This window comes from Camelus bactrianus, chromosome 13 (assembly GCF_048773025.1).
Source record: "Camelus bactrianus isolate YW-2024 breed Bactrian camel chromosome 13, ASM4877302v1, whole genome shotgun sequence".
Classification (NCBI taxonomy): domain Eukaryota; kingdom Metazoa; phylum Chordata; class Mammalia; order Artiodactyla; family Camelidae; genus Camelus; species Camelus bactrianus.
In genome coordinates, this window is record NC_133551.1 from 63,345,852 (window position 1) to 63,368,816 (window position 22,965).

Below are 22,965 nucleotides of genomic sequence, written 5' to 3' on the forward strand. Positions count from 1 at the left end.
TTGAGTTGGGCCTTGAGGGATGGGTCTGACTTGAGCCCATGGGGATGGAAGGGAGGAAGGGCCTTGTGGATATGGAGCCATGTAAGCGAAGCCGGGAAATGGGAGAGTGTAAGGCGTGAATGGAAAACTCCAGGCATTTTCATTCAGTTCCATGTGAGGGCCTCTCTGGTCCATCTCACACAAATCTCAGTGAAAATATAGTAAATCTACTATGCACCTCTCCTAGGACTTTATATGCAACACACATTGACTTCTCACAGTAAACAGAAGGGCCACTTTTGCCATTCCCATTTCACAGATGAGTCAACTGAGGCTCAGAGAGGTCTGGCCCACTGACTAAGAATACAACACCAGGAATGGATGGGGCAGGAATTCAAGTTCAGAGAAACAGAAGGCAGACCGGTGTCCCACACCTCTTGCAGGAATTAGTTCCCAGGCAGTGAAACTCTAAAGCCAGCCCGAAACTCAGGTGCAGAGAGCTGGCTCTCAGCCCCCTTGCTGGCTCCTTTCTTTCATCTCAGCCCCACCCTGCCACCCCCATTTCCCTTCCTGGCCCTGGGGCCCTGCTCCTTTCCCAAACCTGCTCTTCCACAATTCCTTCCAGGTTCCCTCATCTGTAAAATGGGGATAATAATAGTGCCTGTCTCAGAGGGGTGAGGATCAGAGGCAATGTCCAAGTGCTTGGAGCCCAGCACACAGTAGGTTCTGTGAATATTAACGATCATCATCGCCATCATCATTTTAATAATATCCCTCAAGTCCTGTGAAATGGGCCGAGTGGAAGCATTATCAGTGTTTGATGCTTGAGGAAACTGATGATGTGATGTGAGCAGCAGGCTGTCCAGTGGCTCCCCACTGGGAAGTGGAGAATGTGACTTGAGTCGGGGCCAGCTGAACCTCTGACTTCAGATCTCGTTAGCTTCTGCCACTGTTTGCTGGGAAGATGAGTGAATCATTTAATCAATATTTATTACCCATCTTCTGCATGTGAAGCCAGGCCCTAGATGCTGAGGGGCATTCAGAGAGAGATACCACCCAGTCCCTTGAGGGAGCTTAGGACCTAACAGATAAACAAGGCATGAAAACAAAGCCTTGTTTGTTGAGGCAGAACGCATGAAGCGTCCGAAGAGGGCAAGAGACCCTCTAACCAGGAGAGGGGAGGCAGGCAAGGAAGGCTTCCCCGAGGAGGTGACATTTAAACTGGGCCCTAAAGCTTTTATCCATGTGGCCCCTGAGGGAAGAAGGCACTGGAGGTACCATCAGCCGTGTGGGTGGGGCAGCAACTCCTGGAGGCCTGTCACCAGGCTCTTCAAGGTGTAACAGAACCTCTGAGTTCAAGGTGAATGAAGGTTGTCATGATAAATGTTTTTCAAAAACTTGTCATAGAGGATGGCCGTGAGAAAACCACTAGGAGCACAACTGCATGTAACAAGCATATAAATATTTGCACATGAAATGTTCAAGTCCTTAGCTGTGGTCGTTAAAAATTCCTCATTGCCTCAAAAGTGTGGGGTACAATATTTTTGAAGGAAGAATGAAGAATTGGATTAAGAAGACATTAATTGAAGCAAAAGATAAGAATTAATATTTTATTTCACATTGATCATCTCACAAGAAGTCACATAGTAAAATACATATTCAAATGATTTTAATTGCTGGTCAATAAAGTCCATTTCTTAAAAAAAAATTAAATTTAAAAAAATAAATAAACTGGACCATGAAAGACAAGTGAAATGTGTAGACTGGAGTAAAGGGGGCCTGTGTCCTAGAGATAAGGCCAGAGATGTAACCACAGCTGCCATGTCTTGAGGTTCCTTATGAAGCAGGCTCTGTGCTGAGAGCTTGACACGCATTATCTCATGAGATTTCCCCACAATCTTACGAGGTGAGTGTTACTAGGGATAAGAAAACCCAAGCTCAGAGAGTTTACAAAACTTGCCTGGGGTCACACAGCTAAGTAAAGTGACTAGACTAGGCCTGGGTATTCTGCAAAGTCTGAGCTCTTCATCACCATGCGTTATTGCTACCTCATCCTCAAAATCCGAGGATGAGGTATTAAGCTGGGAACTGACTCTGAAGTGCTTTGAATGCCAGGCTCAGACTTGCATAGAAATCACATGCATCAGGCAGGACTCAGCAGACCTGGAATTCAGCGGCAGCTTCGAGCAGCTCTGCCATTCACTAGCCCAGGTCACTTCTCTGAGCCTTGGCCACTCTAAACTGGAGAGGTGAGGAATTTAAGTGGATCATCAGCAGTGAGGAAGGCAAGACCTGTGACAAAAGGATTGTTTAGGAGAAACCTGGAGATGTTCAAATATTTACTGAGTGTTGGGCTCTGGGGAAACAACTGTGAACTGGTCAGAGCTCTGCACTCTGGACCCCTACCCAAGCCTGCAAGGGGTGAGCACAACTTGGGAGAGTGGGGGAGGAGCCTTTTATTGGAACAAACAAAGGATCAGGAGCTGACCTGTCCCAGATTGAACTACCAGATCTCAAGTCACTGAAGCTCTTTGTGTGAACTTGGGCAAGTCACCTAGACTTTCAGACTGTCCATCTTTATCACGAAGACCGCCATTCCTCTTCTGAGGATTGTTGGATTAAATTAAATAAAATAAGACGTAATTACCTGGCAACTGTGGGCACTTAATAGATGTATCTCCCTATGAAGAGGTATATACATGTTAGGCTCCGCCTCTCGCCCCGTTGCCAAGAACAGGTTCCTGGCTTTCGTTTTACAGGGGGAAAGAATGTAAATACCTATATGTTAGCTGAGCTATAATACAGACTACCAAAAGGTCTGGGGCCTGGGCAATGTACCGCTGGGTCGGGGCTCAGGTCAGAACTCCGCGCCAAAATGTTTCCCCGCGCCGACCCCAGGGAATTCGGGCCCAGTCCCCAGAGTGCGGCTGTCTCTGCGCTGTGTTGGAGTCGCAGTCTGTTTTTCTGCCAGGCGACAGCAGGTGTGGTGGCCCCTTTAAGCAGCAAGCTCGTGTTGCAATCGCCGCCTTGGGGACGGGTCCTTTCTGAGGGGTGGAGCCTGTCCCTGTTGCAGCGACCAACCGAAGTGCGGCATTTTCCGCGGGAGATCCGAATTTCGCGGCACGCAGTTTCGCGCTAAAAAAAAAAAAGAAAAAAAAGAAGCAGAGAAAAGCTCAGGGACTCGAGAGCGAGGCGAGAGGGAGTCGGTGCAATCAGTCCCCCTCCCCCGTCCGAGAGCATCGCATTTCTGCCGGGCCCGCAGCCACCCCAGAGAACCCCTCCCCGGAGCCGGCCGGACCCCAAGCGCCGAAGCCTTTGGGGGCACTGGGCCCTAGCGGGTCGCGGCCGCCCTCGGGGCGGAGCAGCCCCTGGCCGTGCCGCCGCCGCCGGGCGATCTCCAAGCGGCGATCTCCAAGCGCTGCCCGGCTCGGCGGCGGGCCAGGAGGGGAGGGTCCGGCCTTGCCCCGCCGGCGCTCCATTGGCGGCTTCCCCCGGCCTCCCCGCCATGCCGCGGGCGGTGTGAGCCGCCGCGGGCTCGGGAGCCCGCCGGTGTCGGCGGGGGCGCCAGGCCCGGCTGGGGAGCTGGGGGCTGGGCTCGCCATGCTGCGAGGGCCCCGGGCCCTGGCTCCGGCCGCCGGGCCGTCCCCCAAGGGGCTGCCCGCGATGAGCCCCACCGAGCTGTGGTCGCCTGGCCTCAGCAGCCCCCAGCTCTGCCCGGCCACCACCACCTACTACACCCAGCTGTACCCGCAGACTGTGCCTCCGGCTGCAGCGCCAGGCACCTGCCTCGACGCCACCCCCCACGGACCTGAGGGTCAAGCTGTGCGATGCGTGCCGGCTGGCCGGCTGCCGGTAATGCTGGGGACCCTCCACACCCACGCTTCCTTCTCTGCTTTTCCGGGTGTGGGAGAGGCGGGATGGGCGCCAGAGACCCAGTTTGAGTGAAGCAGGTCGAGTCTGGGGAGGGAGAAGGGGAGTCTTCAGCTTCCAGAACAACCCATTGCCCCCAATAGCTGAGTAGAACAGCGTTTCATTTTCAGACTTGGGATGAAATAACCTCATCCCCTGGAGCAGAATGGAATGAGCACTGGGTCAGGAGTGTGGAGACCCAACCCACCACCCCCAGTGCACCCTGTGACCTTGGGGAAGGCCATGGAATCAACTTTGCTGTCATTCATTCATTCTTTCATTCATTGTTTATAGCCCAGAAACTAGTACTGGGCACCTGCTATTGTCCAGGGTTCCCGCACTGAGCTGAGCCTGGGGTATGTGGGGACTTTAAAATAGGGGGCAGGTCTCTTAGGGGACACTGTGGGGACTTTAAAATTTTGAGACTCCAAATTTTCCATTCAGCTAACTCTTTCCCCATTATCTGCCCTAGGTCCTCCCCCAGGCCCAGTCTTCCATCCCAGACAGCCAGTAGCAGGTGCAAGTTGGGGGCAGCCCCCTGGAGTTCCTGTTCATATTGACTCTTCCCTCTTCAAGCCCCCAGGCCATGCCAGGGAGGGCCCAAAGTGTGGTGGCACCAGGCACAGGGTGTGTTTTGTGGGAGTGGAATTCCTGGAGCCCATGAGAATCGAAACAAGCATAGGGTAGGGGTGGAGTGGGAAGAGCCCTGAGGGAGTGGGGGTGGCAGTTAGGGAGCCTGGTTTCTTGTCCTGATTGCCACTAATACACTGTGTCCTTGGACCAGTCTTGGCCCCAATTTGGGCTTCAGTTTTCTTTTCTTGAAAGTGTGTGTGTGTGTGTGTGTGTGTGTGTGTGTGTGTGTGTGTGTGTGTGTGTGTGTGTGTGTGTGTGTGTGTTTGTGGGGGGGGTAGCTGTGGGACTAACTCATTTCAGGTCTCTTCCAGCTCCAGGTCCTGTGTTTTAGGAGCAAGCTCCAGGGTGGGGAAACGGGGATGTTGTAGGTTTGCTTTGTTGTAAGTGGTGAATTTAGTTCAGGTGCAGGGGATAGACCACCCGCTCTGCCCCAGAGGCATCTGATCAGACTTTAATCATTCAGCAGGCACAGGCCCCCAGCTGTCTCTGGCTGTAGGCAGATTCCCCACTCCCTGCTACGGGAATCATGCTTTGCCCATGCTCACGGCTTTAACCTTTTCAGAGCCCCTTCCTGCACATTATTACAACTAGGAGGAAGGAGGCAGGAGTGCTATTCCTATTTTACAGGTCAAGCAGCCAAAGAAAACCAGGACTTTGTATCTGTCTTTTGTTCAGCAGTTTACAGCCTAAAGCAGTTTTGCCCCCTGTGAAGTAAGGTGCTATTAGTAGCTCCATATTGCAGGAGGGAACTGAGGCTCAGAGAGGGCATGTGACCTGTCCAAGGTCGTACAGGGAGGTGTCTAACCCACAAGGCAGGTGATCATTAGTCTCTTCTCTGCAGCCTTGACTTTCTCCAGTCCTGCCTGATTAGGAGCTGGGTGCCCACAGGGAGGGGGCTCAGTGGTGGGCCCATTCTCTCCTCTGGCCAGCTGCTTTCAGGCGACTAGTCAGAGTTTCAGTAACAGCTGTGGTTTTGAACTGCTTCCCTCCCAGAGGAGCCGAGTGCATCTGTCTGTACCTCCCTCCCGAAGGGGCTCAGAGATCACAGCAAGAATGACTCTCTTTTACTGAATGCCTCTGGTGTGCCAGGCACTGCTTGGCACTCTTCACATTCGCTATCTTGGTCAAGATGCCTGGGACCAGAGCAATCTTACAGATGAGGAAACTGAGCAGAGACGTGATATCACTTGTCCAAGTCCCAGGCCAAGAAGTAGGAGAGTCTCCTTACATCAGATCACCCTAAAGGCCTCCAGGGCCCAGAGCCCTTTCTCCTGTCAGTCCCCAGCTGCCCCGTGCCCCACAACCCTGTGGGCAGGTCTTGACCCCCTGCTTACTCATTTTAACAGGGTGTGACCTGGAGCAGCTCCAAACCTAACCCTGGGTGTGGCCTCTTGCTTTGTGGCCAGACTGCAAAGTGCAGGGTGAGCAGGATTTGTTGGGGAGCTGCTGTTTAAAGGGACCTTAGGCACTGCCCTGGGATGGCAACCAAGTTCAATGGCAGAATGAAGGCGGGAACCCAGGTCTCCTCGCTCCCTGGCTGGAGTGCTCTCCACCACCTCTGGAGAAGGCGTGGGATGCTTCTTGGTTGAGTCCCTACACCAGCCGGTGGGGTACATGGCCTCACTCTGTGTCATCCCTGCAGGAACCTGTGAAGAGGGTGGGATTCTGCAGAGTTCTTTCCTTTTCGTTTGTCTGTATTTTCCAAATATCCTCTGAGACCAGGGAAGAAAATGAAGACTTTAATGAAAAACCCTACAAGGCGGGTCAGATGAGGAAATGTAGGCCTCGGGAGGCAGGGCAGCGAGTCCCTCCCAGGCTACCTGGAGGCAGAGCGGGGATCTGGAAGCAAGGCTCTCAACTCCTTACACTGGCTCCTACCCCCACTATCTCTCTTAGGAATTGGAGCTTCGGAGAGACCTGGCTCCACTCCCTGTGTGACCTTGGCCAGGTCACTTCCCCTCCTCTGAGCCCCAGTTTCCTCACCTTGCTGCCCATAGCAGGTATGTCTGGGATCTCTGGCCTTCTCACTTCTAGGGCTGAAGGAGCATTGCTTGTCTCCCTTGAGGTTGGCAGGCCTGTGAGAAACAGCCCAGGGGCTGCCTGAGAGGGTCAGGTTAGAGCCGAGCTGGCCTTTGCTCTCGGCACATCTCCCGCACTCCTGAGCTCACCTGGGACCTTTCCCCTTGCCAGTGCCCCTGCTGCTTCAGCGACCGCAGCTCCCCATCCCTGTGTGAGCACGCGCTCTGCCGCACTCTCACCGCATCCTCGGTAGTGGGGAGCATAGCATCCCCATTTTACAGATGGAGCTCAAGAGGTCAGTGGACTTGCCCAGCTCACCAAGCCTAGATGGGAACCCAGGCAGCTCCAACTCCAAGGCCTGTACTCAGCCTCTCCTTGGCCCTCCTCCTGGGCTTGTCCTTTGCTACTTCTGGTCTGCGGGCTCAGGTTTATCCATGAGCTGACTTTTCTCTGGGCAGTGCTCGAATGTGTCAGAGAGATGTCCTCAAGAAGGGGACACTTTGCTGCTTAGGGATCCTGATAACACAGGATAAGGGCAAAGGAGAGCAAGAAAAGGGAGAGGGCTGGTGTGTGTGTGTGTGTGTGTGTGCGTGTGTGTGTGTGTAAAGGAAAGTGATGTGGGCAGGTAGGCATAGCCAGGCCCTGGCTCAAATTCCTGCAAATTCTTGGGCAATGTGCGTGGGTTGGAGCTGAGCAGCCTGATACATGGCTTTTGAGTCAGACAGACCTGAGTTCAAACTCTGCCCTTTGTCTGTGTGACCTTGGGCATGTGGCTTAACCTCTCTCAGTCTCCACTTGTCTGCCAAGAAGGATTGCCGTACTGAGGTAGAACGGATGAACAAGTGTAGGCCCAGCACAGGTACTCTGTTCAAGGTCCTCCCCTCCTCCCTGCTCTGCAGGTAGTGAGGTTCTTCCTGTTGTGTTCTGTGAGCTCAGCAGGGGCTGGCTTCTGTCAAGTGGGGGATGTGAGTGGGGTTGGGGAGAGACTGGGCTGCCACCTCTGCCTTAGGTAGAACTCAGCCTGACTTTTCCTTTCCCTGTCCTTGGTGTTCCTTCTGAGGGATGGATGCAGGATCCTGGGCTGGACAACCTTGATCAGGATTGATAAAGACCTTGGACCTCACCAGGTCTCAGTTACTTCAGCTGTAAAATGGGGATTCGTGGTGTTAGAAAGATTCAGTGAGGTGATGAATGCTGGGGTTTGGTCTGAGGCAGGTAGAAGGTCTCAGCAAATGATTGGGACTTGTTCTATAGACAAGATGGGGCTAGATCAGGTCACCTTTCCTAGAATCTAGCATCTCACCAGCTGGGAGATTAGAAAAGGAATATTCCAGAGAGACTTCAAGAGCAATAAGCAAGGAGGTAATTATGTCCAGGTCTGGGTGGGAGTGGAAGAGAGGCTCATTGCTAGGCTCCTCAAATCAGTCCAGGAAGACTCCCTGAAGGAGGCAGGAACTGGGGGAAGAGATCTGGGACAGCAGGAAGAGCCATCACCACCTCCCACACCTGTCAGCCCAGCTGTGCTCAGCAGCGGTTAGAAGTCTCAGACCTGCTGAGCATGACCTCACCACCAAAGGTTAAAATAAGCCTCTCTCCCCATCAGCGTAGGGTGTCCGGGTGACTGGGGGAAGGGCAGAAGAAGGAAATGGTCTCAGTGACCTCCAGAATAGTTTGTCAAGAAAGAAGCCAAGATTGGATTTTTGGGAAGGGACTCTGCATTTCCTGAACACCTACTGTGTGCTGAACCACAGGCTGAGCACTTTACAAAGATTGTCTTGCTTAAATCCTTACAACGGCCCCTTGCCGTAGATCTATTCTACCCCATTTTATAGAGGAGGAAACTGAGGCTCCTCGATGTGGAGCATTTCCCCAAGTCACACAGTGAGCCCGTGAAGATTCAAGCCCAGGCCTCTGACCTGTGCCCCAGTGCCCCCATGCCCCGGTGCCTCCACCCTGCCTCTGCCCAGCCCTAACAAGGAGAGAGGCCCCTTCCGGGCCAGTGCAGCTTCTGGGCGTAATTGAGGCCGGGTGGCAGTGGGGTGGAGAGGAGCAGATGGGTCTGTGGTTTGATTTCCCCAGCAGGTGTTTCCCAAGCTTGGCGGGAACAGGGAGGGGGAGCAGGGGGACCTCAGCTGCTTGTCCTTAAGACACAGGGGAAGGATTCATTGTCTGCCCCTCTCAGCGAAGAAAGAATGGCAAATAAAGTCTATTCAGGAGGCCTGGGGCTCTTGAGCTGGAGCCCAAACATGGGGGTGGGGGATGTTTGCACTGCTTCTCATGTGGGCACCTCCCTGGGGTGTGGCACTGAGCCAGGAAGTGCCCTGGGTCTGGGTGGATGCCCAGCCCCACCCTGATAAGGGCCAGCTGTGAGGCTGTGATGGGCACTCGGTCTGGCTGGGCCAGCTGCTTCGGGCATTGGGAGGGAGGGGCTCTCCTGGGCCTGATGTGGTTTAGGCCCCACCGGCTCCTTCCTGGGAGTGGAGGGGTTGGGGGCGGGGTAGATGTAGAAGTGACCTTGGGGCCTGTTACTAAGGAACCCTGAGTTTAAAACCCAGACTGGCTTTAGTAGTCTCAAGTGCCTGGGCCCCCAAAGACGGGAGTGTTGTGTGCCCCCAGAAATAGGACTTCTTCCCCTGAGAGCTCACTTTTTGGGTCATTGAAATTTCCTTACCAGGTACAGTGCTGTTTCACCCAGGACTGGTGGTAAACTGAGGCAGGAGGTGGCTGCTGGGGGCCTCAGTGCTTTGGCCCCGGGTCGGGGGAGGAACGATGCTCAAACTCTACCTCTCTCTCCCCTCTCTCCCCAAGGCCAAAAGGAAGCTGGACCTGGAGGGGATCGGGAGGCCTGCAGTCCCTGAATTCCGGACCCCCAAGGGGAAGAGCGTTAGAGTGGATGGCCTCCCCAGCCCCAAAAGTAAGCCACGCCAATGGGGCATTTAAGGGCAGGCTCAGGAGACGGGGGTGGGGTGGGCAGGGGCAGGGGACAGCAGCCTTGCCCAAATCACCAGGACTAATATTTGTAGCACACTTTCTGGTTTACAAAGCAGTTTCCTGTGCATTCTCACTGGATCCTGCCAGGAGGTGGGATTATCCCCATTTCACTGACGAGGCAGCTGGAGACTCAGAGCGTCAGTGACTTGCCTAAGGTCACACGACTCGTCAGTGGAGTCAGGACCAGAACCCATACACACAGGTCTGGCATGGCTCCTCCCACACTATACATCGCTCTCATGATCTAAACGTGATGACTGGCATTTTATTTGGCAGCTTACTATTTTTTAAAGTTTTGAAATCACTTCGATCTGACCTTTTCTAAAAGAAATAATCCAGCTCAGAGAGTGATGGGGGCTAACCAGGGCCTTTCTCCCACATGCAGACAGGTAAATAAGTGATTGAAAGGGAAGTGAAGCTTTTTAAGATCCAGAGGCTGCACACATAGTGCCTTCCTAAAGCTAAGTTGGAGGGAATGTCTGCCTCTTGATATTTTCTGTCAATATTCCGCTTAAAGAGGGAGTTCAAGCAACTGTGTTAGGGAGGAACAATACTTTGGGGAGACAGAGACCTAATGAAGAAGGTTTGTGACTGGGTTGGAAGCATGATGGTCTGGAATTTGGGGATCTGGGCAGGGCTCTGCCCTGACCTGACTGATCGCTCCTCTTCTGTGAACCTTAGTTGTCTCATCTGTAAAACAAGGCCCAGCTAAATCAGGAATAGCATGAAAGTTTCCTTTCCAATTGATTGCTAGAGGCTGCCCAGAGCTCTTTATTAAAGGATCCTAAGTGTGCTAATCAATCAGTAATGTCTGCCATGGGTGCAAAAATGGACAAATCAGTGTGTGTGCCGAATACTTGCCTGTATTTGTCTGTATATTAAGAGGTTCTAAAGTCCCCTTCCAGAGGAATCTGAGACTCTCTAAAACTCAGTTTCCAGAAATAGTTTGGCCACTAACTTGCTATATGACTTGCAAGTCACTAAATTGCAAAAGTCCTCTTGTGGTTTAAGATGCTGCAGCTGAGATGTGGTCTTGTGACATCGACTTCATTAAGAAAGGGACCTTTTCATGAACCTGCCACATGTGACATAATAGGACTGATTCCTCTCAGATAATCATTGGGCTACAGATAGAAAGAAAAAGCAAGTCTATACCTTAAACTTGTACAGTGCTGTATGTCAATTATATCAAAATTGGAAGGGAGAAAAAGCAAGTCTATAAACATTTTCTCAAATCCAAGCTCATTGTTCCCTCCCTACCCTAATTCCAAATTCCTGACATAATGGCAGGAAAGGGTAATGGTTAGGAAGGAAGACTCTGGAACCAGATGGTTTGGATTTAAATCCCAGCTTTGCCACTTTATAAGTGAGTGAGCTGAGCAAGTTACTTAGTCTGTCTCAGTATTCTCATCTGTAAAATGGGGATGGTTATACACCAGACTTATAGGGTGTTGTAAGGATTAAATTTGCTGTATATGGAAAGTGCTTAGAACAGTGACCTACACACAGTAAGTATTTGGTGGTGGTGTTATGGCTGCCCTGAGCTTTGGTGGAAAGGTGCAAACCAGGAGTTAGAATATTTGGTTTCCAGCCCTGACTCTACCCCCGATTGTGAGACCTTCAGCAAGTCACTTTCCCTCTCTAGGTATTGGATTCCCTGTTTGGACAGTGGTGGTGAATGACCCTCTCCCTCTCAGTGCTTTGTAAACTGGCAAGTGGGTGCTCATGTGAAGAGGGATACTTAGTGGGCCCAGGTCAATGGAAGAGGTTCCGCAGGGGGCCCTCTCTGAGCAGTGACTGAGTCCCTTTCCTCCTCAGCCCCCAAGTCCCCCGGGGAAAAGACTCGCTATGACACGTCATTGGGGCTGCTCACCAAGAAGTTCATTTACCTCCTGAGCGAGTCTGAGGATGGGGTCCTGGACCTGAACTGGGCTGCCGAGGTGCTGGATGTGCAGAAGCGCCGCATCTATGACATCACCAATGTGCTGGAGGGCATCCAGCTCATCCGCAAGAAGGCCAAGAACAACATCCAGTGGGTGTGAGTGCCTGGGTGGGGCCGACGGCACCAGGGGGCGCACATGCGCAGAACCAGAGGCAAGATCCAGAAGTTGTGAATGCGGGGGTGGGGGGAAGGGCGGGCCTGAGAGCAACATCCAATGGGCACAAGTGCTGGCGGGGAGAAGCAAGGGCAACATCCAATCCAATAGGCTTAAATGCTGGGAGTGGAGCCAATGTATTTAAGAGATGGGTGGAAGAGCAGGAGTGTGCTGAGGGAATATTAGGTAAGCATGGCGGGGACAGAGAATGATTTCTAGGACATGTAAAGGCTAAAAGGACCCCAGATTCTCTTGAGTCAGGGGTTCCAAGATTGCCCTCTCCTAACTTAGGGAAGTCCCCTGGGATCTGAGCTGTGGTTACTTTGACTCCTTTCAGCTCTGAGATATAAGTACTCCGGACCCTTTTCTCAACTCTATAGTCTTAAAGAACAGACCTGCAGCCCCTGGCGTGAACTCTAAAAGAACCCAGGCGGAGCAATCAGGACTGAAGTCGTTCCAGCTCTCTACCATCTGGGGAAGCCTGGAGCACAGGGTAGATAGAGTTGAAAGCCCCCCCCAAAGTGGGGTCAGGCCCTGACTTGTTTCTTTTAAACCTCAAGTTCCAATCCCTGGCAGCTCCCTGGGAGCTAGGCAGGACCACTGATTTGTACAACCTAGAAGGCACCACTGTAGGCCATTTGAGTGGCCTCTTCCTGGTTTTGTCCATACCATCTGTGCAGCTTTGCACAGCAGCCCTGGGATTGGGGTCCCTGGATGTGGACTGAGACTAACGCTGGAGGAATTCTCTGTCCCCAGAGGCAGGGGACTATTTGAAGACCCCACTCGGCCGGGGAAGCAGCAGCAGCTGGGGCGGGAGCTGAAGGAGCTGATGAGCATGGAGCAGGCCTTGGACCAGCTCATCCAGAGCTGTTCTCTGAACTTCAAGCACTTGACGGAGGACAAGGCCAACAAGAGATATCCTCTTTGGTTGGGGATAAGGGGTCCGGGAGCAGGGGAGCTGTCGTAGGCTCATAACTATCCAGAGTTGGTGCAGTACCTCCCAGCTAGGACCGACCCACCCTAGGGTTCTGGCATTTCTGTCCTTCCTTCCCTAGTGGCTTTTCCTCTCATGTCTATTGAAGTTACTTTCTCATTATAAAAATAAGACAAGTACATTTCTGTAAATCTGGAAAATGGAGAAAAGAAAGAAAGCTGCCGCCTTGACACAGCCATCGTTCCTTAATTATGCACAGGGTATGTGTTATTTAAATACAGCGTGTACCTGCTGCACATAAGGTTTTATCCTGCTCTTCTCCACTTAGTATGTTACTATAGATGGTTTTTATGTTACATATCCTTCCTATTTGGTTGATCCACATGAAATTGCTGATACTGGACCATTTTTTTTTACTTCTAAAAACAGCAGTTTCATATGGCTTAACCTCATTTTAAAGGGCTTGAGAATGTCCTACTCAGACCACTCTGATTTGTTAAGACCTGAGATGGACATTTAGATCGATTCTAGATTTCTGCCTTTATAAAAGCAACATTGTGATGAATATCTTTATGTATAGAACATTTTCCCAAGTTTTTTTATTTCCCTGGGTTAGATTCTTAGGATTGAAACAATGAGGTCAAAGAGCATAGACTTTGCAATGGCTTTTCTTACGTTTTCCCCACATTTTGACCGTGTAATTGGTATTTGGATTGACCTTTTTGGAAGGATGGTAAGCATTGTGAGAAATAGAAAGAAATAAGGCACCTTTTCCTACCTTCTCAGAGCTAATAATCTAGCTTGGCAGATGAAGCCTTTATGTAAAAAACTGATATAAGGCAGTATTTTTTTGTTTAATGATTTACACCCCCACTTGCTTTCTTTCTAAAGGGATCCAAGTTAGCTTATGATATTAAAAGAACAGGTTACAGTTTGGGGTTATTTATAAGTTGCATAAGGAATGAGAAAGAGATGTTTAGAGGCTTTGAGAGGTGGGTTAGATCTCTTCCTGTCAGGCTGGGGGTTTGAATTTTGACCAGTCACTTCCCTTGACTCTCCTGCCCCTACACTGGCCTATGTGACTTACCAGGACATCCGTGCTGTGGGCAACTTTAAGGAGCAGACGGTGATCGCTGTCAAGGCCCCTCCGCAGACAAGACTGGAAGTGCCTGACAGGAACGAGGTGAGAGGCGAGCACCTGGTGGAGAGCAGGGTTAGGAAAGTTCCGGGCAGCTCTGCAGATTCCATCCCTGGTACAGCCCAGTCCCAGTCTTCCTGGGTCCATGCTGATGGCCACAGCAAGACGATGGTCTCCGAGCCAGGGCAGAAGTGGTGGAAGCTGGATCAGGTACCAGCCTGAGAAGATGTGTATTCCTGATTTCTCCCCTCATCCCACCAGCCCCTGCGTTCCCTTGCATGTGCCCACATGTACCCACACTCAGTGGGGTTAGTACTCACAATAATCTTTTCGTGTTAACCATGCTCTCCTAGGTTAAAGACCAAAGTTCTTAACACTTGAGGCCCTCTGTGCTCTGACCTCACCAGCCTCCTCTCTCATGCTGCCCCTGTTCTGTCTTCACTGCAACCATGCTGACCTGCCTGCAGTTTCCCCACCACACTTAACTTGACCCTAGTACTAGGCCTTCTCATATGCTGTTCCCTTCAGCGAAATACTCTTCCGTCTCTCTGCCTGGTTTACTGCTATTCATTCTATAGGTCTCAACCTGAACATCACCTCCTCAGGAAGCCTTCCCTAATTACCCCCCAGATTTCACAACCACCTGTCCTTTTCCATCACGTTTAACCTCTTTTTGCTGGGATATATTGGTGATTACATGATTATGTTCTGCTTCGTCTATTAGAATGTAACCTCCACAAAAGCATGTTCCACCCATGTGGTACCCCTAGCCCAGAGTCTTATAAGGGCTCAAGAAATAATTTGTTTAATGGAAAAAAATTAACATAAATAAGGCCCTGCCATCACCTTGGAGGGGCTCAGGACCTGTGGGAAAAAGACCCAAGCAAGCAAGCAGTGATGCTCTCATTTATAGACTGAAGATATGCTTTGAGGGCCTGGAGAAAGGACAGTTGGCAGAAGAGCCCACGGGTGATGACAGTTAAGCTGAGTCCTAAAGAATGAATAGGATCAGGGGTTCGGTATAGCTCATTGGTAGAGCATGTGCTTAGCATGCACGAGGTCTTGGGTTCATTTCCCATGTGCCTCCATTAGAAGTAAGAATGATAAAATAATAATTAAAAAAAAAAGAATGAATAGGCTCTCTGCCAGGTGAAGTAAGGGCAGGCAGAGGAATGGCCAGAGCTTGGGTGTGGAGACCTGAACACCAGCTAGAATGGCATGTGTGTAGTTAGTTGTGCCTTAAGCTGCGGGTATGGGGTAGGGAGGAGGCGGGTGGGAAGGCCAGGTATCCGAGTCTCTTGGTTACAAATAACAGGAAGCCAAGTCCAATTGGCTTAACTGAGAGGGCCTGGGGGGAACCAAGTGACAGGTCCAGGGGAAGATTTGGAGATCGTAGGCAAGGCTGGATGCAGATCTCAAACCCTGACTTAAAGTCGGCCTCACACTTGCCATCTCTCACTCTTCTGTTCTCTGGGCCAACTCCGTCCCCAGGTGGGCTCGCCCCTGGCTGTGGTAAAGATAGCTTTTATGATACCAGCTCAGGCCTGAGAGTAGAGGAAGAGTGATTTCCCAAAGAAAAATCAAGGCATTCTCCCTAAAAGAAGGAGGTCGAGGGTCCAGACAGATATCTACCAAATGGGGCCGGCCCCAGTGCCCAGTTCAGGAGCTGAGCTTGCTGGCATGAGTGGTGGGAGCCTCGTGATCCATGAGGAAGCGTCCGGCTGCCCAGAGCCATGACCTGGCCTCTCTCCCTTCTCCAGGAAAACCTGCAGATATATTTGAAGAGCACGCAGGGGCCTATCGAAGTCTACCTGTGCCCAGAAGAGGTGCAGGAGCCCGACAGTCCTTCCAAGGAGCCCCTCCCCTCCACCTCCACCCTCAGCCCCAGCCCTGACTCTGCTCAGCCCAGCAGCAGCACCAACCTTGGGATGACAGAACCCATGGCATCGTCAGGTAAGACCCTCTGTCCAGAGGGACAGGAGGTGGGAAGAGTGACCAGCCTTGGAGTTTCCTCTTCCATATCATCATTTGTTGAGTACCTGCCTTCTACCCAGCAGCCAGGGACACTGTCCTCCCCCCACACGTGTGCGTTGCACTTTACACTTTATAAAGCACATGCACATTCCTTGTCTCATTGGGGAAGCTGACGCTTCCATTTCTTTAACTCAAGGGTTAATAAAACTATCTGGCCTGTTTTTATATGACCCATGATCTAAGAACGATTTTCATATTTTTAAAGAATTGGGGGCTTGGGGTAGGGTGACAGAGACCGTAAATGCCCTGCAAAGCCTAAAATACTATCCAGACCTTTACAGAAACTTGCTGACCCATGATGTAACTCAGCCTTTCATTTGACACATGAATAAACTGAGGCCCAGAGAGGGCAAGTGATTTCCCTAAGGTCACACAGCAAGTTAGTGGCAGAGCTTAGACAAGAGCCCAGACTCCCAGTTCTCCTCTAGTGATTCTCCTGTGCCCCTGACCTGCTCTGGGGACCAGGGCTGTCCCTCCACCAGCCATCTGTCCCTCTGGGCACCTCCCAGTGCCTATCTCCCACCCCAGACCTGTGCCCCACCCTGTCCTCCCTCCTCTGCCTGCGCTCTGCTTCTTCGATCCACTGTCAACGTGTGCACAGCTCTCCAGAGTCAGAACCTTCGGTTGTCTTCTGAGACCTTGGGCAGAGGTGTGGGACCTACTGCATAAGCAAGGGTGAAGTTTTTACCTCAGTTATACAGGTCAAGAGCCTGAGGCCCAAGAGCAGTAGAGGCTTACAGAACAGTTGGTGGAGGGGCCAGCCCAGAACCCAGCTCTGTGCGGGGCCCACTCCCTTGCTGCCCCTCTCCACCCTTGCCACATGGCCTCTGAGTGTTATACCTGCTGAAAAGAGCAGGAGGAAGTTTTCCAGAAGGTAAACACCCACACACATGCATATATGCACATGAAGCATGTTCTGGCCCAAGGTCTGAGCGCCAGGGGCCACGTGCAAAGAGGAGGCCACTCCAGTCTTGGGACCCAGTTTCCATCCTAGTTCTGGCACCACCAGGGGAATCACTAACGCTTTGGGGCCTCAGTTTTCCTCATCTGTGATGGGAGGGGTTTGAACAGGAGTCATCTAACATCCCTCCGGGCTGTGACATTCTGAGGTAGACCTAAACGTGGCTGAGGGCACTAGAGCTGAAGTTGGGAGACTTGTTTGAGTCTGCGCCTCACCTCCTGTGACTGGGCGACTGTGGGGGAGTCGCTCTAACCTCTCTGAGCCTCTGTTTTCACATCTCTAAAATGGAGACATTGAAACTCCATGATTATTGGGTGGGTTTCAGGTGATGATACAGTGTGCATGTGACTTTTTAAAAAAGCTCATGTGAATTGAGCATGTACTATGTGTGGGTTTGGAGATATTTAAGTGAATATGAGCCATTCAGGGTGTGATTGGGGCATAGATGTTATAAAGAGCAGTTCTCTTCTGGCGAGAGAGGCGGCGGGTGAGAGGGAGAGAGAAAGAAAAGAGGGAGAGACTCTCACGTGTGATATCTTAGTAGCTGCTTCCAGCAACTCAGTGAGGTGGGCCCTATTTTTCCTGGTGAGAAAACTGAAGTGCTGGGTCCTATAGCGGGTGAGAGGGGCTGTCCTCTTCCTCGCTCCCAAGCCAGGCGTCTTAACTCTGACACCTGCAGTCCTCTGCAACATTTGATTTTCTTTTTATTCAAATGCTACATTTAATTGGCTTCTTTGAGCCTCAGTTGCCTCACCTGTAAGCAGAGGTAACAACAGTGCCTCCCTCGGGGCTGCCTGAGTGTCTGAGGAGGTGAAACAGGCCTCTCCTTGAGAGCAGAGCTGGGCCGGGCAAGCCCTTAGTAAACAGGGGCTATTTTTGTTTTTTAAGAAGGGCAGCTGGCAGACCCAGCGAGGGGTCTCTGCAGACCAGCTGTTGTCTACCTGCACTTCCCATGTAAGCCTCTCAACACCTGAGGCAGGTATCATCATCCCCATTTTAGGGATGAGGAAATGGAGGTCTACAAACATTGTCCCTTGCCCAGAGTTACACTAGTGAGAGATTGCTCAGGCGGTCTGGCGTAGCAGCATGGTTGTATTTTCAAAGCAATGCTTGGTTGGTAAGGAACGACTCAAATGGTGAAATTCTGGGTGAGATTCAGAGTATATTTGGCAGCAGATATCCAGTGGTTCCACATCCCTGTGTGGGAAATTCACCTCCTTACCTCTAAATGGAAATGAGCTTGGTGTGCTGAGAAATCGGTGATGGCCAGTGTGTCTGGAGAGGTTGAGTGTGAGCAGTAGAGGCAGGTGGGAGAGAGAATAGAAAGGTATGCGGGGGCCATCTCAGTCCTGCCTGGAACTTGGATTTTATTCTAAGCCATTTTTAAGTCAGAGCTCAGACTGCAAGGGCCAAGAGTCGAAGCAAGGTGAATGGTAAGGAGGCTCGGGCAGGGGCCTCGGTGAGAGAGGAGGGGGCTGGCGCCAGGATCAAGCAGCAGAACTGAAGAGGAATGGGCAGCTTAGAGGGCTAATTTGGCTGCAGAGCTGACTGAACTTGCTGCTGGATTGGGTGCAGGGGAGACGGCAGGATTAAAGATGGTTCTTGGGCTTTTTGGCCTAAGCAACTGAGTGGGAGGGGGTTCATTCAATATGATGGGGGAAGACGCAGGTTTGGGGGAAGATCAGGAGCTTGGTTTTGACAGGCTGAGTTCTGGTGTAGCTCAGACATCCAAGCAGAGGTGAAGCAGGAGCAGTCACGCAGGAGCCCAGAGCCCCGAGGGTGGGCGTCCACTTGGGGGCAGTAGGTCTGGAGAGGGATTTAAAGCCCCAGGGCCAGCTAAGATCACCTGGGGAGAAAGAAGTGCAGCCAGAGGGGAGCATCTGAGGATGGAGCCCTGGGCTTCAGGGCTTGGAAGTTGGGAAGAAGAGAAGGAGGACCCAGGAAAGGAGACCTAGGAGAAGCAGCCAGAGATATAAGAAAGGAAACAGGAGAATCTAGTACATCTGAAGCCAAGTGAAGAAGATGTTTCAAGAAGGGTGTGAGCAACTGCATCAGATTCTGCTGGAAGGTCAAAGAGGATGAGGCCAGAGAACTGACCATTGGATTTAGCAACGCAGGGTCGTTGGTTCAGTGGCATGGTGGGGACGGAGCCCAGGTTGGAGTGGGTAGAGGAGTGAATAGTGGTGGGGAGTAGAGAGTGAGCATAGGTAACTCTTGAGAAATGCACTGTGAAAGGGAGCAGTAAAATGGGCTGGTAATTGGAGACAGTCATGAGGTCAGGGAAGGATGCTTTTTAAAGCTCGGTGTTGTTAGAGGATGTCTGTGTGTTGATGGGAATGATCTGGGAGAGTGACAGGAAAGAGAAAATGATTTCAGGGGCCAGGGCCTTGGTGATGCCAGGGGACATAGTTGAATATAGAAGGTGGAGGTGGGTTTGGAGACAGGAGAGGGGGAGGGAGAGAGTGTGGGTGAATGAGGGCAGTTGCTGGAGCTGGTGCGGGAAAAGGAGGTGACCCTGTGCCATTAGATGCAGGGAAGGGTAGGAAAGACAGGCAGAGTACACAGCTGTCCGGGGAACTGGAGGCTGTTCTTGTTTCTGGAGATCTGACCAGAGGCTTTCGGCACCAGCATCAGGCATAACCCTTGTCTGTTTGCCTCCAGCGCCAGCACTGACGTCCCAGCAGGTCCCGCTGCCGCCCCTGCCATCCCTTGTCCCCCTGGAGGCCACCGACAGCATGCTGGAGCTGCCACACCCACTCCTGCAGCAGACCGAGGACCAGTTCCTGTCCCCCACCCTACCGTGCAGCTCCCCTCTGATCAGCTTCTCCCCGCCCTTGGATCAGGACGACTACCTGTGGGGCCTGGATGGAGGGGAGGGCATCAGTGACCTCTTCGACTCATATGACCTTGGGGACCTGCTGATTAACTGAATGGCCCTGCCTGCCCCCAGCAGTCCTGCCTGGTCTCTACCTCCTGTCAGACAGACCGACAGGCCCTTTGCCTGCACAGGACAGGGGACATGAGGGTCCCCTCAGGGTATGGGGACACCCCCTTTCCTTTCCTACCCACCCGCCGGCCGCCGCTGTCCAGGGGGATGTGGAGGATATGGGTGAGGAGCCTATCAGGGGTTGGGTCCTGTCCTTCCTAACGGGAGCTGGGCCTGGGAGGGTCCAGCCAGTCTTCTGACCTCTGACCTCTCACGTGAAGGGCCACAGGGGAAGTGACCGGGTCCAAGTAGAGGCCGTGCCACTGCCTTGTGAGGGGCAGTTAGGACCCTCAACTTATCAAGAAGCACTTAATGCCTTTGTATTTATTTCAGGTTGAGTTTTGTTTGTTTGCCTTCCTTGAGTTTTAGCAGGGAGGTAGTTCTAGTTCCTAGTTTTTTTTCCTCAGACAGGCCCAGCGCCGTAGCGCCGTCCACTGTCCAAGGGTAGGCCAGGGCTCCCAGGGGCCCAGGCCACCTCCCCGATTCCCCATAGCAGCAGGGGCAGGGCCTCTGAGGGCTGTCCAGCCTGCTGGAATGCTAATTGCACTTGGGCCGCCTAATGCTAGCGAGCAGGGCTGCAGGACTGCTGGTCTCCTGTGTCCCAGAGCTGGTTCCAGGGAGCCAGCCCCCGCCCAGGCGAAACAGGAGCAGACCTCATCCTACGGAATTCCTTACCTCTCCCTCCCCTTGGAATGTAAAGAACAATCCTCCGGGGAGTCAGCCCAGAAGAGCCCCTGGGGAAACAGGGCAGGAACGTGGGAGCAGCTATAACCCTGCCAGGGGCACCTTTTCTCCATTGTTGCCTCTCGCTGGGACAGGAGTTGTTTTACACTGAGGACCTGGGAGGCAGAAGCAGCCCTGCCATAGACAAGAAGCTTCCAGAAAACACCTCTGGTAGCTGCAGGTATCATCCTTCCCTTTTCTGGAAGGATTTTTTTGCTGTATCTGTTGAAGGGAGTGATTTTTTAAGGGCCTCCCCTTCCCCCCCAGCTCTCACACAGACCCCCAAGGACAGAAGTGACCACGGCTTGATGGCATGTTGGTTCCTTTTGTCACAGGAGTGCTGAAGGGGTGACAGGGAAGAGAGTCTTATATTGCAGACCAGACCTTGGCAGCTAATGGGGAGATGGTTTCTGGTTTCCTCTTCAGGCTTGGGGTCCTGAGAAGGTCTTTGGCCTCATCCCCTCCCCCCAGAGGCTTGACCGTCCAACATTGTCCCTGTAACTCAGCTAAGTGTGGGGGTCAGCTCTCCTCCCCAACCCAACCTGGGGTGGGGGTGCTCTGGGCTGAACCAGGCTGTGCCTTCTGGAGAGAGGCAGCCAGGAGTGGTGGTCTGAGAGACCCACCACCCACCCTCAGGGAGCTTGGTTCCCTCAAGGGCTCAGCTGGGCAGCACTTTTTTTTTTTTAAGTTTGTAGCATTAATTTGGTTTCAGATACGAGGTTGGCTCCATGGAATTGTTCCTGAGCTGATCTACTGGCATCTGAAGTTTGGAAAGTGGACTTCTTTGGGAGCGGGATCCAATATGAGTTAATGTCCAGCTGTGGACAGTCATGCTTTGTCATTTGCTCAACTTCCTGGGTCCCCAAGTTAGCACCCTCTCAGGAATGATCACAGATGCCCCGCTCTTTAAACAGTGCTAATTTTGTATGCTTTACAGAGGTGCCTTTGGTCTCCCTTCCCCAAATACTCCCACGGGCCTCATCAGAAGGCTGTTTTGAAGCCCAATGTGCCCAGGGCCAAGGGACCACCTTGGCCCTTAGGTAGGGGAAGGGGGTGCTGCCTGGGATCTGGTTTGGGGCATGTGGGGCCTGAGACAGCGGTGCTGTTGTGAGGTTTCCGCTGGGCTGCCGTTTAGCCACGCACCAGTTCTGAGGGCAGAGATAATTGATTTCTATACCTTGGACCTCTGTCTAGAGCTTTCTCCTAGAAGTAAGAGAAAAGGAAGAAGAGGCTGTCAGGACCCACCAGCAATGAATTTAATGGTGAAGTCTCGCCAGAATTTAATCTCATTCCCCAAATGCCCAGCCATAAGGCTAGACAGAAGGGCTGCCCCTTGGGCCCAAGGCCGATATCCAGGGCAGCTGCCCCTACCTCTTCCTGTTCTGTCCCCTCCATACCTGGCCTGGCCCAGGGGCTGGACCACCCAGACCAAGCCTCAGGCTCAGGGTAGGAAACATGCTGGTGCCTCTTTCTTGCCAGTGACACCTGAAACCACCCAGGTTCCATCAGGTGCTTTAAGAAGCATTTTGAGTGGAATTGCCTTCAGGGGACCGGTAAACTTTAAAACCAGAGTAGAATAAAGAACAGTTTCTTTCTGAGGTACATTATTTCTACCAGGAAATTTCCCAGCACCTCCAGCAGCGCCCCCATGTCACTCATATCCCCAGGGGCCTCCAAGGCTCAGAGGCTCCAGGGAACCCAGTAGCATTAAATTGTTCATTAGAGTTGGAGATTTGAAGAGATTTCTTAAAACCAGAGTGGTGTCCCTTCCCCACGGCCGTGCTGTGGTCTGACCTGCCCGGATGCAGGGAGGAGGAGGAGGGTGGCGTGTGTCAAAGCGGCTCTAGTGTGGTTTTGACCTTATTTTCTCTCCCTGAGTGTTCTCAGCCTCAGTTTTGTGCTATATTTAGTCTTTAGTGAGTGTGGGTGTTCCCGCGACCAAGCCTTGTGTGGCTTAAAGCGTCTGAAGCGAAAGCCTTTTGGGGTTGTTTGCAAGCAGCTTTCTGGTTCTCATCACTGTGTTCCGAGCTCCCCACCTCATCCTGGGACCCTGTTCTCCCTCGGGAACCCTCAGTGACCAGAGCCCGGCCACCCTGCTGGCTCCTGGGTAAGTGAAGAAGCCTTGTATGTGGCACATGTGTCTAGAGGGAACCTGGTCCCTGTGCTGGGACTCCATACGGGTCACTTACCTCCATCCTCGTTTCTGGTTTCACCCTGGGTCCTGCCTTGATGAGCACCGTGTGAACACCCTTGTGTGGTAACGATTGGGCATTAAATGTCAACTCTGGGTGCCTTGTCTCTGTTGTGCTTTCTGAAGATCATTACCAAGTGTGAGTCTGATCCTCCCAGGTTGTGAGGGCAGGGACTCTTCTGACCAACTGACTGATTTCTCCCCGGAAACAGCCTCCCTTTCCCACACTGGCTTATTGTGCCTGAATTCTCACCAACAAGACACTTATTGGTGAGAAGTTAGCAGCACCCTGATCTAAAATGTGAGCCCTTGCCCCACCTCCATCACCTCTCACCTGAGCTGTTTCTATGGATTCCTTAATATTCTCACTG

The 22,965-nt window shown here is 52.2% G+C and overlaps 1 protein-coding gene across 1 annotated transcript; it reads left to right on the plus strand.

Moving 5' to 3' along the window:
• Positions 1–2,199: 2,199 nt before the first annotated feature.
• Positions 2,200–22,692, plus strand: E2F2 (E2F transcription factor 2). The gene is made up of 7 exons (XM_074377189.1): positions 2,200–3,831; positions 9,349–9,454; positions 11,350–11,569; positions 12,384–12,542; positions 13,630–13,744; positions 15,460–15,652; positions 19,356–22,692. Exons 1-7 carry the CDS (start codon positions 3,580–3,582, stop codon positions 19,622–19,624), a joined length of 1,314 nt encoding a protein of 437 aa, XP_074233290.1. The 5' UTR covers positions 2,200–3,579; the 3' UTR covers positions 19,625–22,692.
• Positions 22,693–22,965: the final 273 nt, after the last annotated feature.